Source organism: Molossus molossus, unplaced genomic scaffold (assembly GCF_014108415.1).
Source record: "Molossus molossus isolate mMolMol1 unplaced genomic scaffold, mMolMol1.p scaffold_m16_p_6, whole genome shotgun sequence".
In the NCBI taxonomy this organism is placed as follows: domain Eukaryota; kingdom Metazoa; phylum Chordata; class Mammalia; order Chiroptera; family Molossidae; genus Molossus; species Molossus molossus.
Window position 1 is genome coordinate 64,426,023 of NW_023425399.1, and position 14,486 is coordinate 64,440,508.

At 42.1% G+C, this 14,486-nt stretch overlaps 1 protein-coding gene across 6 annotated transcripts in view; it reads right to left on the bottom strand.

Moving 5' to 3' along the window:
• The window catches only part of PTPRM (protein tyrosine phosphatase receptor type M), an 839,861-nt gene that overhangs the window by 107,904 nt on the left and 717,471 nt on the right, over positions 1-14,486 (bottom strand). For all 6 annotated transcript variants that reach the window (XM_036244603.1, XM_036244601.1, XM_036244600.1 and 3 more), the window contains one exon: positions 1,641-1,728. In XM_036244603.1, the coding sequence (XP_036100496.1) occupies positions 1,641-1,728 (88 nt within the window). The remainder of the gene's footprint in view (positions 1-1,640; positions 1,729-14,486) is intronic.

Here is a 14,486-nt window from a genome sequence, read left to right on the forward strand (position 1 = left end):
TGGATGATTACTGAATTTATCAGGGTGATCACTTTGTAATGTATAAAATGTTGGATAACTGTGTTGTACAACTGAAACTCATATAATATTATATGACAACTATACTTTAATAAAAAAAATAGTAGAAAAACTATGGTATAGCTATGCCAGGAATATTAGTAATAAAAAGGTATGAACTATTCATCTATGCAATAACCTGGATGAATCTCTAGAGAATTTTGCTGAGTGAAAAATAGCCAAATCCAGATGGTTACATAATGTATAATTCATGCCTGAAATGACATTACAGAAATGCAGAAGAGATTAATGGTTTCTAGGGGTTGAGGAGGGGAAAGTGTGGCTATAAAAGAGCAATAATAGGGATTTTGTGGTGATGGAAATGCACTGTATCCTGACTGCATCAGTGTTAATACCCCAGTTTTGAACTATATACTTTTTACTATATGCCATAGTTTTACAAGGTGTTACCATTGGGGGAAATTGGATAAAGTGTATATATCAGTATTACTCTTACAACTACAGATAGCTCTGTAATTATCTCAAAATAAAAATTTTAATTAAAAATAAAACCCAAATCCAGATGGTTCCTCAGTTGCACGAACCACATTTCAAGTGCTCGCCGGGTGAGTGGCTACTGTACCGGACACAGGCCATTTCTATAGTCACGGCAAATTCCACTGTGCTGTGCTGCTACAGAATCTCAGTCCTTCTAGGAAATGTTAGCTCAGGCAAATAAAGTTTAATTGCACTCTCACAATCAATAGAGCTAATATATTGCTCCCCTGGACTATCCAAACCTTTCAAGTTTGTTCTTTTGTAAGTAATAAGACATGATGAGCTAGATGCTCTTGGGTCTATTCCCACATTTAAAAAAAAAAATTACATCTATTTAGAAATAGTACTAATTCTGTTAGTACCTTGTGAGTACTTGGAGCAGACTGTGTGATTTAGAGCAGTTTAATGCAGGGGATGGATGGCTTCAGCCCTGGGAGAAGGAGGCTCATCAATCTACCACGTGTCTCAGCATCGTTACGGGACATTAATGAGGTTGGGCTCAATTTAAAAACCATCGAAGGTATTATGGATTGGTAATATTCAGTTCCACAGGAACTGGGAATTTCTGAGATATAATCCTAGCTCTTTTGCTAATGAGTGTTGTGATATGGGGACTATCATTTAACTTCCGAGTTTCAGTTTCCTGTCCTTAAAAATGGGGCTATTACTGACCTACCTAACCCAAGTGTCTGGAGGATTAATGAGTTAATGTTTGCTGAGAACTCTGAGTTCCTTGCAGTAAGGCATGCTGGGCATCATTATTTCTATTCATTCTCACATAGCAGCTGGGTAACATTAGGACTGTTATGTTTACTCCTAAAATGCATTTCCTTTCTCATCATTTTAACATTACCTATGTTACCCAAACCTTAAATCTAAAAGTAAAACTAGCCCCATAGCAAGACACATTGATGTAGTGGGGGTATTTAGGTAGTTTTTCCTTTCTTTAATATGACCATGACACCAGCTTTTCCAGCAGGATAAAAGCAGTAATTGCACTGTAAATTCTCACTGCTTGAGGCTGGTGGTCAATCTTAGCAGATGTGAAAGTTATACCACAGCACAATTACACTGCCAATACTTACATGCAATTATATTCCCATATCTGTTCTTCATTCTGTTCTCATCTTTCTTAGCAGAGTCCCATGGCGCAGACTGCCCTTCAAAGAAGCTCTGGAAGAAACAGCAAAGTGACACTAAGAATTACAATTTGGTGCAGTAAACACAGGATCTTAACGATGGAGGATGGTCTTAAAAAATGTACAAGGGTAGAGAAGAAAAAAGAATGTTCACAGGAATGAGATAATTGATTAAAGCATTTTATATCTTAAATATTTCACTTAGTTTTTTTTTTTTTATCCTCATCCGAGGACATTTTTTCATTTTTTGTTCATATAGAGTGGGAGGGAGAGAGAGAGAGAGAGAGAAACATCGACGTGAAAGGGACACATCGAGTGGTCGTCACCCACATGACCCAACCAGGACCGGGGACAAACTGCAACCGAGATACGTGCCCTTAGCAGGAACCAAACCCGGGTCTCTCTGGACTGCAAGCCAACGCTCTAACCGCTGAGCCAAACCGGCCAGGGCAGTTTTTGTTTTTCTTTAAGTTAAATGTTACAAACACAAATGGGGGCTAAAGAATGACCCCACAATTCAACAGCACAATCCATTAAAACTGGTTGTGTATGCATCCCTACCCTACTTTAATATTTGAGGCAGAAAAAAAGGAACATTTTTCTCAATTATTTCCTTTTTTCAATATTATAAGAGATATAAAAATATTGTTTTTCCTCCCAATTCCTAACTCAAAGAAGGTTATTTTTGGTTAAAACTGTGGAAGTCGGTAACCTGAGATATCATGACTTCAAAGCTGAAATTCTTTAATAAGTTCTGCTTGAGTTTTCTCTTCATTTCTAATGGAGCTTAGATATCCATTTATTTAAGGATTTGGCATTATTATTATACCCAGGGTCTTTAATCTTTATGTTATTAGTCAGATATATATTTCTTCTGTTCAAGTTATAATGAAAATGTTCTCTGCTGTCAGTTGACAAGTGAAAGAAAACCTGGGATTTTTATTTCCACTTTAGCCCACACTCCGTTTTACCTTCTTGTGGTCAACTATGTAAGGAGCTAATGAGAAGAAGGATGGCAACAAGAAGCATTTATTAAAACTGATTTCTTGTCTTTGCCACAGCTACCCTTATACCTCTTGACACCAACTGGGAAAGAAGAGAAAGAAAAAGACATAAAGATAGAGCAGATAAATGAGCACCATTCTGAAATGCTTTTGGGCCAGGAACTTACATCCTCGAGCATGCCCCAGATGGCTTTCCAAATACTCTTTAAAACTGTAGCTCTTTGTATTTTACTCCTCTAATCTCCATCCCACCTGCAGTGTTTGGTCATCTTGGCCATTTCCACCAATTACCAATATTTACTAATTAGTCTTTTCTAATTAGTTATTATTCCTTTCTATGGGTCCAAGTATGCCTTATTAGTTAGGCTGCTCTTTAGTGCTGCTGTAGTAGGGAGGACTCACCTGCTCACAGACCCCACAGCGAGCCCTGCCCACCTGCATGTCACACAGACCATCTGACCATGCAGTGGATGGTGCTAAGCACATTCTGCTGTCTCTGCCACCTGACTGTGGACTCCCTGAGGACTGGGACCACATGGTCATCATTTTGTTTGCACAGAGCCTGTGCCTCACAGTAAGAATCCAGTCATTAGTAGTTAAATGAATGAGCAACTTGTGTGTTTGGTGACAGTTTGCGTGGCTTGGATCTCAAAATAAAGCCTTGCTTCTGTGGCTTAAGTGTGTGAGGGGCTCGAATGCTTGAAAAATATGCACTTTGCAGATTTTATTCTGCCACAGTCTGTGAAATCCATACTTTTCCTGTGACCTGCTGAGTAATGCTGCTGTCAGCGTTCAGCTGAGCCCTCATCAGAGACTGGCTGAAAAGAGCACTGTCCCACCGGGACCAGCATTTCCACACAAGACAGCAAGGAACACCCCAAGCTGCAATGTGCAAGAGTGAAAATCTACCACCACAAACATGAGAATTAGAGTTTTAAACTGCTCGTCTTAATTTAAGGTACCTTAGTCATGACCATCATTGCCACCTTATTAGCATTATCGTTTTTACATTATTATTTAGGAAAAGCATGGGGGCATACCAGGATCCCATGTACTATATACCTGTAGCTGTATTAATAGAGCCACACAATACACTGCTAGCTGAAGGGTAAAACACTGTATAATACAGGACAAATACAAGTTAAACATTTTCAGGTTATTAATAAATTAAATAGAAATACTAGCATTAAAGCACTAGTTAATTCCATCTTAAATGAGACTATGATATCATCAGGGGACTTATTCAAACATGCAACTTCTATTCTGCTATAAAATATGCATTTAAAAATAGCTTCAGGGATTTTAAAGCTATAGTCTTTTTCTGAATAGTGTCTTTGTTACTTTATGAATGACTCTTATAGTTGAGTGATAACTATTATTTAACTTCCCTTATAACAATTTAATTCTACTTTGAGTTTGTTGTGATGTAATTACTAATTTCATTTCCCCCAGTCTTTTTCATCCATCTAAAATTTTTCAAACTTTGTCTTTTTGTAGAAAGATGAAGGAGGTCAGTGACTCTGAGGGAGATCTTAACATCGTCCAGCAGATCTGTGGCCACTAGTTCAAGCATCACAGTGTGGCGTCCATGATGAATCGGGGGAGGAGGCACTTGTCAACCAGTAAAAGAAATGCTCTTAGGTCACCCGAGACAAAGCCACACCAAGCCACACGAGTCCCTTCCCACTGCAGACACACAGATGCTCTTCTGTGGAGGACGGTGCTCACAATACAGCTGTATTTCTTTAGCATTTTTGGTAATCATAGAACTTCTAACAGCCCTGGTTTTTAAAAAGTTATTTTATTGATTAATTTTTGTTACAGATGATTCTCCTTTTTTCCCCCACTGCTTCCCCTCTCCCCCTCCCCTCCCTGCCCCTTCCCCAGATTGTTGTCCATGTCCACTGTTCATGCATACATGCGTATAAGTTCTGTGGTTCATCCCTCCCCCACCTCCCCACTCCTTAGGGGATTGTCAGTCTGTACCCCGCTTCCGCGTCTCTGGGACTACCCCCCATTCCTCACACTGTTATGTTCATTATATTCCACAAATAAGTGAGATTATATGAAATTTGTCTTTCTCTGTTTGGCTTGTTTCACTTAGGATGATACTTTCAAGGTCCCTCCATGTAGTCTCAAAGGATAAGAGATCTTTCTTACCGCTGCGTAGTACTCCATTGTGTATATGTACCACAGCTTTTGATCCATTCGTCTACTGATGGACACTTGGGCTGTTTCCAGATCTTAGCGATTGTAAATAGTGCTGCTACAAAGATGGGGGTACATATATTCTTTCTTATTGGTGTTTTATGCTTCTTAGGGTATATTCCTAGAAGTGGGATCACTGGGTCAAATGGAAGATCAATTTTTAATAATTTGATTGTTTTCACTTAACTGATGACCAGGAAACAGATACAAATCAACAATAAAATGATAACCAATCTCCTTACATTTGGCACTACCTGTAGCTCCCAGCATATTTTCATAAGGGTAGGGCCCAAGTGCTGTATCTGCCAGCACCAATTATGGTGAGCATCAACAAGTGCTCGCAGAATGAAAACGTCCATCCACTCAACTAATCCTCCTGAGTAGTCAGGCACAGAGGGACTGTCTCCTTGCTTTGCACAGAGGACATGACATGCAGGCAGGCCACAACCAGCTCATAACCGGTCAACCTGGGTCAGAACTCAACATTTTCTGACTCCTAGTCACCTCCTCTGTCCTGACAAGAACTTTGAAGGGAAACGAGCGTTAAACCTTCTCAAATCACATGGCTAACAATCACTTTCCATGCCTTGATCATATCTCCTTGTTTCTAAATGAAGCTTTACAACAAGAGAAGCTGAAATATGTCAAGTAAACTTTGTTTAACTGTTGATTACTTTTACAAAATGGGAACACGTCCGCTCTCATCAGACACTGTGATCATTGCAGGGAAGCAACAGGAGGAGCAAGGAGGAAGTGGCCAAGCTCACCATCACATCCCCGCTTCCTGCCCAGAAATTATGGGCATCACTTTAAGTGGCAAAACTTATTTTTTCCCTTAAACAAAAGCAAAACAAACAAATAGAAAAGGCTGCCAAGAAGAGATCAGGTAACTTTGTCCACTGGCTCCTGACGCCCTATGGCCACGGGGTCTGAGTCATCAGTCTGTCAGTCATAGCCACTCTCCACACACACGTGGGCATTACCATGCCCACGCTTCTCTGTCCTTGGCTTGGGAAATAGGTGTGGGCCTATGGGGAGCCCAGAAAGAGGGAAAATGAGCTGAATCAAATACCCTGGCTTTTGTTTCTTTTAATATAGAAATTTAAATTGTTTTTTCTAAGATGACCCAGTTTTAAATGCTATGAACTTGTTAGCATATTTTTAAAATATTGAGAAAATATTTACCTTAGAGTTTACATGGCCTCTTATGCTTCAACTAGTACAAAGTGTTGCATATCTAGTTAGAAAATAAAACTGTATCTGTTGCTCTAGAAACACTAGGTGTGCAGAGAAGCTGTGACAGGACACACGGGTCTTCGCATGGGGAGCCCCTGGCTGCTTTCCTGGTTTGGGGAGTCTAGGCAAGAATAGCTTGGGGGGGGCGCAGGCCCTCAGCTGTAGAAGGCTGCTCCCTGGGCCCACAGTGCAGCCTGGTGAGCGTGTGTCAAGTCCTAGTTCACACCCTTTTAGCTTTAAGTATCTTTGAATAAATTAAGCAAATTAACACACACTTATATGATTTTATTCTGTGCATTTTTTCTTTGGGCAAGAACAAAAGGTTCTTTAGCTGTTACTTTTATCTTCAAGAAAACCAAAAGTTAGATGTGTTCCTTTAAAACTATGTGCATTGAATTACTGAATGCTTTGAGAAGAACTCTACTCTGAACCAATTTTTCCTGGGAAATAAGTTAATTGCCACATAATTTACATGCTATCTAGAGACGAGATGGTCCTGTCACATTTGTTGGAAGTAAAGCCAACCAGGTTTTGAATCCTCCTAATGTAAGAAAGAGAACTGAAAGGGTCAGAGGATTGATTGCTGAGCATGTGCCAATGCCTGGCTTCTGGCCACTCGGACACTCTGCTTACCTGCTCCTTACATTTATTTCTGTCCACTTTTTCTGTTGTTAATCCTTACCAGAAGATATTTTTCTATTAATTTTTAGAGGGAAGGAAGGGAGGAAGGGGGGAGAGAGAAACATTGATGTGAGAGAGACACACTGAATGATTGCCTCCTGCATGCGCCCGACCAGGGCCAGGGATGGACCTGCAATCCAAGTATGTGCCCTTGACCGGGAATGAAACCTGCGGCCCTTTGGTGTTACTCTAACCACTGAGCAACACTGGCCAGGGCTCTTTGCATTTCCCTATGCCTGAAACAAACTTTTATGATCAAGTTTAAGTACAATCTCTAATTCCTCCTTAATTTCTCAGTTTTTGTTTGACAAAAGTATGAACAGGTTCACTAAAATCAAATCCAACCAACGCACAGGCCTGGCTTTGTAAAAGGGCCCACTGAGAAAGCCATGGGGGCCACTGAGAGAGCCGTGGGGCCCACTGAGAGAGCCGTGGGGGCCACTGAGAGAGCCATGGGGGCCACTGAGAGAGCCGTGGGGCCCACTGAGAGAGCCGTGGGGGCCACTGAGGGAGCCGTGGGGGGCCACTGAGGGAGCCGTGGGGGCCACTGAGAGGAGCCGTGGGGGCCACTGAGGGAGCCGTGGGGGCCACTGAGGGAGCCGTGGGGGCCACTGAGAGGAGCCGTGGGGGCCACTGAGGGAGCCGTGGGGGCCACTGAGGGAGCCGTGGGGGCCACTGAGAGGAGCCGTGGGGGCCACTGAGAGAGCCGTGGGGGCCACTGAGAGAGCCGTGGGGGCCACTGAGGGAGCCGTGGGGGCCACTGAGGGAGCCGTGGGGGCCACTGAGAGGAGCACAGCTGAATGCACCCTGCGGCTGCTGCTGACTTTCACCCTCGGAGAAGCCACGAAGGACAAGCTCGGGAGAAAGCCCCGGATGGCCCATGCTCCCAGTGCACTTAGTATAGGAGGGATTTTAAACATACTGTGCACACTTGGGCAATCTTTAGTGTTTAGGGCAGATTTTTTTTTTTTTTTTTTTTTTTGTCCTCACCCGAGGATATTTTTCCATTTTTTGTACAGATAGAGTGGGAGGGAGAGAGAGGAAGGGAGAGAGAGAGAGAAACATCGACGTGAAGGGACACATCGAGTGGCTGCCACCCGCACGACCAACCAGGGCCGGGGACAAACTGCAACCGAGGTACATGCCCTTAGCGGGAACCGAACCCGGGTCTCTCCGGACCGCAGGCCGACGCTCTAACCGCTGAGCCAAACTGGCCAGGGCTGTTTAGGGCAGATTTTTAATATGCAGATACAATTTAACACACCAACTATAGACTTTTATTATAAAAAACCACTTAAAGTATTTTGGGGATCTGAGTTAATGGTCTCACTGTACCTTCTGCTAGAATTTTCATAAATATACTTGTGGTTTGATTCTACTTAGAATGTAATGAAAGTGTTTCCTCTGACTGCCTTAGCTGGCATAGGAGGAAAGGCAGCAGACCTGGGGACAGCTCTGAGGAGTAACACGTCTCCGAAACAATAAGCAGGGAAGCAGGCGAGCTCCAGCGAATACAATGCCTTTTCCACTTATGATGCTGCCCTCTCCATGGGCGCAGAGCAGAAGGAAATAGAACATCCTGTATATTTTTTTTCTGAATAGGAACCATGTTTTTGTGATTCAATAACTTCCTCCCCTCCCCCTCCTACCTCTGTCATTTTCCACAGCATATAATTATACACCTCAGTTGCCCACCTCAGGAGAACATTACTCCAAAATGATGCAGTCTGTTAAAAATGCCACAGCTCCCAGATAGTACAAGAGGAGAAAAAACCTCTGCACCAGAAAAGCTGCCAGAAGAAAGGATGCAGGTCAGGGCTGCACATAACTTGCCGTGTGTTTTCACCACAGGGTCAAGTTTTTTCAGACTCTTCTGAAATAAAAATTTTTCTCCCTTTTTCATATGAACAAAACTGCACATAAAATGACTAAAATCTTGAGCCTGAAAAAGGAAGATGAACTCACTGGGGCATGCAAAGTCTGAACTGTCTGTTTTCTGTTCATCCTTCTCTTCTGGTTCTTCCAAGCGTTAAATTTAATTAGCTCTATAAAAACTATTTATTGCTATCACACTAAAACAACCAAAGGCACCTAAAACGGCCTGCCTGGCCACAGAGAGGAATGCCCGTGGAGAGGTGGCCGGAGAAAGTCGGGCCCCGGGCAGCAGTGGTCACAGTCACTGTCATTATCCAATGTCCTGGAAGGAGCAGCCAAAGGGAGCTGGAGAAGTGGGGACTGGGCGAAAACAAGACTGTAGACACACAAACGGTTTTTCTAAAGAAACGGAAATCTTAATGTGAATATTGTGATATTTTTAAAAAGCTGCCAATCCATCTCAACCCTTCAAATGGCCATGTTTTATTGCAACTTAATCCAACTCCAAACTTCACAGAATTTTTCGGTTTTCCAGGATCCAGGCAGGGGATGACCTTGGTAACAGCTGTCACATTGCCTTCCTTTACCTAACATGTCTTTCTCTTTTGATGGCTGTATTGAGGTTTGCAGAGTAAAAATACTGCATGATTTTATGCCCAGAAACATTCCCCACTCTGATGCTTGGCTGAGATTTACAATATGGTTTTTAATCTGCTGAATATTACTCAGAATGAATAACTTTTCATAGCAATATCATATTCTTCCAAATGAGTAATATATACTTATAGGGTTTCTGAAGCTCTGTCAAGGAAGACTTTTTATCCCTATGTAATTAGATAAGAAAATTTCAGGTCACAGGCAGGAAGTGGCTCTCCTGAGATCATGCAGACCAGAAGCAGAAGGGCTAGGATCTAGAACTGAGGCCTCCAGCTTCCAACCTGTTGTTCCTCAACCTTGGCCACAGAGCTGGCCGAGAACCACCTGGCTGTGTCCACTGTACTGCCTATGCACACAGCATTTGGAAGTCACCCTTACCATGGGTCATAGGCCACCAAGTATCTCCGGTTTCCATGTGTTATAGGATAAGACTGATCAACTACCATCTGCATGGTGATTTTCCTGGGGATGTGAAGCCATGTGCACCTTGGAGGGACCCTCAATCCACCTGCTTTTCTTTAAATTTTCCCAATTTCAAAGCCCCAATTTTTCCACCTTCAAAATCACTGCAGTAGTAAGTTTTTGTTAATGATGTGACATATCCCTTAAGTGTATCAAAGCAAACACATCTGCAAACCACGATCAAGTTGCCAGAGAGGGAAAAATACTGTTCACCAGAGTGAAATAGGAAAAAGTGATGAAGATGGTCACCGAGGAGCACTGACTGTTGCTGAACTTTCCTTGGACAAGGCTAATATTCTGTTGAATTACTGAGATTGATGCACAGTAAGGGGACTATTTTGATATAATTGGGGTGAGTTCTGATTGAGCAGAGTAGCTGTTCAGGGATATTCAACCCTTTCCTGACCTGCATTCCTCTTCCCTTTGTTCCCTTGGAGAGCTCAGTACAGACTCCCCAGTTTCAGCAGTGCCCAGCGTCCTCATGGTTAGGATGCCTGCTCAGGGCCGGACACCTCTGGCTTCCTACACATGGCAAAGTGCTCACTCACTGATGCTGCAGAGGCAGCTGCGAGTTTTGGAGAGTCCCTGGTCCCCTGGCACTTGCCCCTGAAGGGGGATTTCAAAGGTCCATCACGAGAAGGATTTTTCCTTAGTTGGAAACTCAGAGGCTGCATTTGCAGACTCATTTTTCTAGGATCTCTGCTGCTTATTCTGCAATGAAAACTGGGGTAGTGGAGGGACTGGACTGCAAGGGATTCATGGCAGCGTTAATATTCATTATATAAAATATGGTTGAAGTTTACTTTTTGGGGTTGGGCATTGTCCATCTCATGATCATGGTGTACATCATGAGATTAACCAATTTTGTAAAGATGCTGGAACTTGGATCTGCCCTTTATCATGGCATTATCCTGACAACTCCAAAAAGGCCACAGTAATTGAATGGGATGTCAAAATAGTGATGTCAATGAGCAGCTTGTCACAAATGGTACCAAAAAGAGGACTGCTCTGTTTAAAAGGCAGGTGGAGATATTTGATTCAATTGCTTTGTTGTTTTTCTAAATCACTCTGGGTTTGAGTCCTACCTCCAGCATTGCTACCTACATTTCAGAGAGAGAGCAATTTCCATTTCCCCTCAGATGCAAATATTGCCAGGGTTTGGGATGTTAATACTCCTAAATTATAATAGGACTATAATTTCCTCCACCTCTGCACCTGTTTTGGAAGAGTGATTTGTCAGTGAGCTTGTGCCAAATGTGCTCAGATCTTTAGAGATGAACAAGAGTCCCTCCTTGGAAAAAGGCTTCCCTAAAACATTTAGAGAACAAATGGTGTTTTTGCAGAAATGTAGCTGCTCCTTTACCTTTGGGAGTAGCCAGAATAGTTGAGTTCCTATTGATTGTTATTGCAGTAGCCTCCTACCTGGCTGCTGCACTGCCCTCCAGTTTACACAATTCTCCTAGAGTAAGCTTGTAAAAGCAATGTGGGCACCCTGGCCAGTGTGGCTCAGTTGGTTGGAGCATCATCCTGTACACTAAAAGGTTGTGGGTTCAACTCCTGATCAGAGCACATCCCCAGGTTGCAGGTTTAATCCCCAGTTGGGGCACATGCAGGAGGCAACAAATCGATGTTTAGCTCTCACATCAATGTCTCTCTCTCTCTCTTTCTCTCTCTCTCTCTCAAATCAAAATCAATAAAAGCATGTCCTTGGGTGATGATTAAAAAAAATTTTAAAACACACCTCAGCACTTGCCACTTACCTATTTGGAAACCTAGTGAGTCTCCCTGCTGACAACATGCTATCACCAGGACTGGGGGCTGAACTTGCGCAGCCTCCTAGTGCACAGTAAGTGCATCCGGACCAGCAAGTACTGTTCTTGTCCTAACATTAAAGCTTGAGACTTTGTCCTTGCCAGTTTGGCTCAGCGGTTAGAGTGTCAGCCTATGGACCAATGAGTCCCAGGTTTGATTCCGGTCAAGGGCACATACCTTGGTTGCGGTTCATCCCCAGACCTGGTTAGGTCGTGCAGGAAGCAACCAGTCGATGTGTCCCTCTCCAATGTTTCTCTCTCTCCCTCTCTCTCTCCCTTCCACTCTATCTGATGATAAAGAAAAAAAATATCCTCGGGTGAGGATTAAAAAAAAAAGCTTGAGACTTTGACGACAATACATTCTATTGACTTGGCTGCCATTTTTGTTATTGTTTACTTGACCAGAATCCCTTTAAGTCTTTTCCTCTTTGGCTCTGTATTTTTCCTCCACTGATTCTACACAGTATTTAGAAGTGGGGCTATTGTTGTTTTGTTTTTGCCCCTCTCTTTAAAAAAATCAAACATTCTTTCCAAGGTATATCTTGAAGAGCTGTGAGTTTTAAAATTTCAACTCAAAAATCATAGCACATAAGTTCCATCAAATGTGATTGAAAATCCTAGGATACTTTTTTAGACATGACAGACTTGGAAATGAATAAATGTAGCAGAAAAAGGAATTTTAATGAGAGATTTACGTCTCTCTTTTTGACATCAATTAATTTATAAAACCTATCAGCATAATTCCCAGGATCCTTCTACAGTACTAAGTCATGATGATTAAAGATAAAAATTTAGGAAGAAGAATTATTTTAGAAATATGGACATCAAGGTTAGAGATACTTTTCAAACCATTTTGTGAAGAACAATTGCATCTCAATTTACTACGCCAGAAAGTTCAAACCCCACTCTTTTTTTTTCCTTCTTCTTCTTCTTTTTTTTTCTTTGGTGGTACGTGCCCCTAGCGGCAACTGAACCCAGGACTCTCTGGTCCGCAGGCTGATGCTCAACCGCTGAGCCAAACTGGCCAGGTCCAAACTCCACTCTTAAAAGCAAACATTCTATTGAAAATTAGAACCCACAATGAAATCAGAGTTTCAGCTGCTTTCCTCTATTGACTGATGTTTAGCCAAACATTTCATGGAAGGTTTTGGGCACTATCACTTCAGAGGTCCACAGTCTACTTCTTGTGGGGAAAGTCTTGGCTCTTAACCTTAGTCTGTGGGCATGAGGAGGAGATTTTGAACAGAGTCACAACCATGAGCCTGCACCAGGCATAGAGCTGAAATCTTGGCATGGTGGAAGTTTCTAAGAGCTGTCAATCACTCTTCCAGAGAAACAGTCTGTGGGGAGTCCGGAAAGAACTAATTCACATCTCAAAACAAATCAAACATTATTGGTTAAAATCATCTTAGTATAGACCTTGGGTGGAATGCCTATAATGTGCTCCCTATAAACTGCTATAACCTTAGTAGATACTCTTGGACTAGAAAGTTGCAAGCAGGTGAAGGAAAAGACAAAACAAGAATCCATAAGGCAAGTAATAATGACTGAGGCATCAGCAACAATACCAAGTTCTTCCCGAAGCTCATCACTGTGTCCCACCTTCACTATTTCCCACAGCCCCTTACATTTCGCTCTAATTTGTCTAAAGATTTAAATTTAACAATTGTATATTTAAGTACATTTATTTAGAAATGACATTTCATGTCATTATAGTATACATTACCCACAGGCAAAGATAATAGAAAAAGTAAATAGAAAACAAAACAACAGTATTAATTTCAGCCTGGCTGCACTGCTTGGCCACTTTCTAAGGCCAAGGTTTCTTCTTTACTGGGTGAAAGAGACACAAAGCACTCTGGAGCCAAGCCAAGACTCACTGATGAATCAGAGGACTGGAAGAATGAACTGGACAGGCGATCACTGTCTCACCCTGTAACTCAGTACTGTTCATTCCTTGAGCGTGGACCTCCTAAAAAAGTCACTTTGGGCAATATCAGTTGTTTGCACCACATACTTGGGGGGAAATCTAAATCTATCATCAATCATGGCTCACAACACAGGGTACAGAAGAGGGAGGGGGAATGGGGTATTCAGGACCAGAAGACTTGGGTTTAAATCTCAGCTCTGACCGAGTGCCAAGTGTGTGGCCACAGGTCAGTTACTGAATTTGATTTTTAATTTACACAATAGAAACACTATAATAAGTTAAATTACTTAATAGAACTGCCTTCAGTATTAAAACCAAAGAATGTCAGTGAGAAGACCATTTAAGGAACTGCACACATACAGTATATGTATATAAAGCATATAACTTTTAGAGCCTCCATGGAAATGCGCGCAGTATTGGAGAAAGAATGCCAGTCTCCTCTCCCACCACGAGCCCCGCGGGCGGAGCCCAGCTCCAGGCCTCCTTGGTACTGAGCACCCACCTGTCACCTAGGAGAAGCTCTGTAAGTCCTAGTGAATACATTGGTGACAAAGACAAATCAGAAGATTCCTACATCATGAATGTATTTGAATTTTTGAGACCTGGTTCTTGAAAAGGGTTTAAAAAAATTATATGATCGCATCCAGTTTTAAATAAATTGCTGTCATGATCAAAAGAGTAATAATAAAAACATTATTAGTTAAAATCATCTTAGTACAGACTTTAGGTGGAATTTTACATGGAGTGCATTGTACTCAGATTTTCAAAAATTCCTCTAGTGCTCTATAGGATAGTTTCTGTTGCTGTTTACAGTCACAATCTGATGAAAGGATAACAATTAGTTTAAGTGAACTAAAGTCAGATGTTAAAAGGAAATAGCCAAAAGTTGTATTTAGAATCTGATGATGCTTTAAAAATAAGAGCTGGC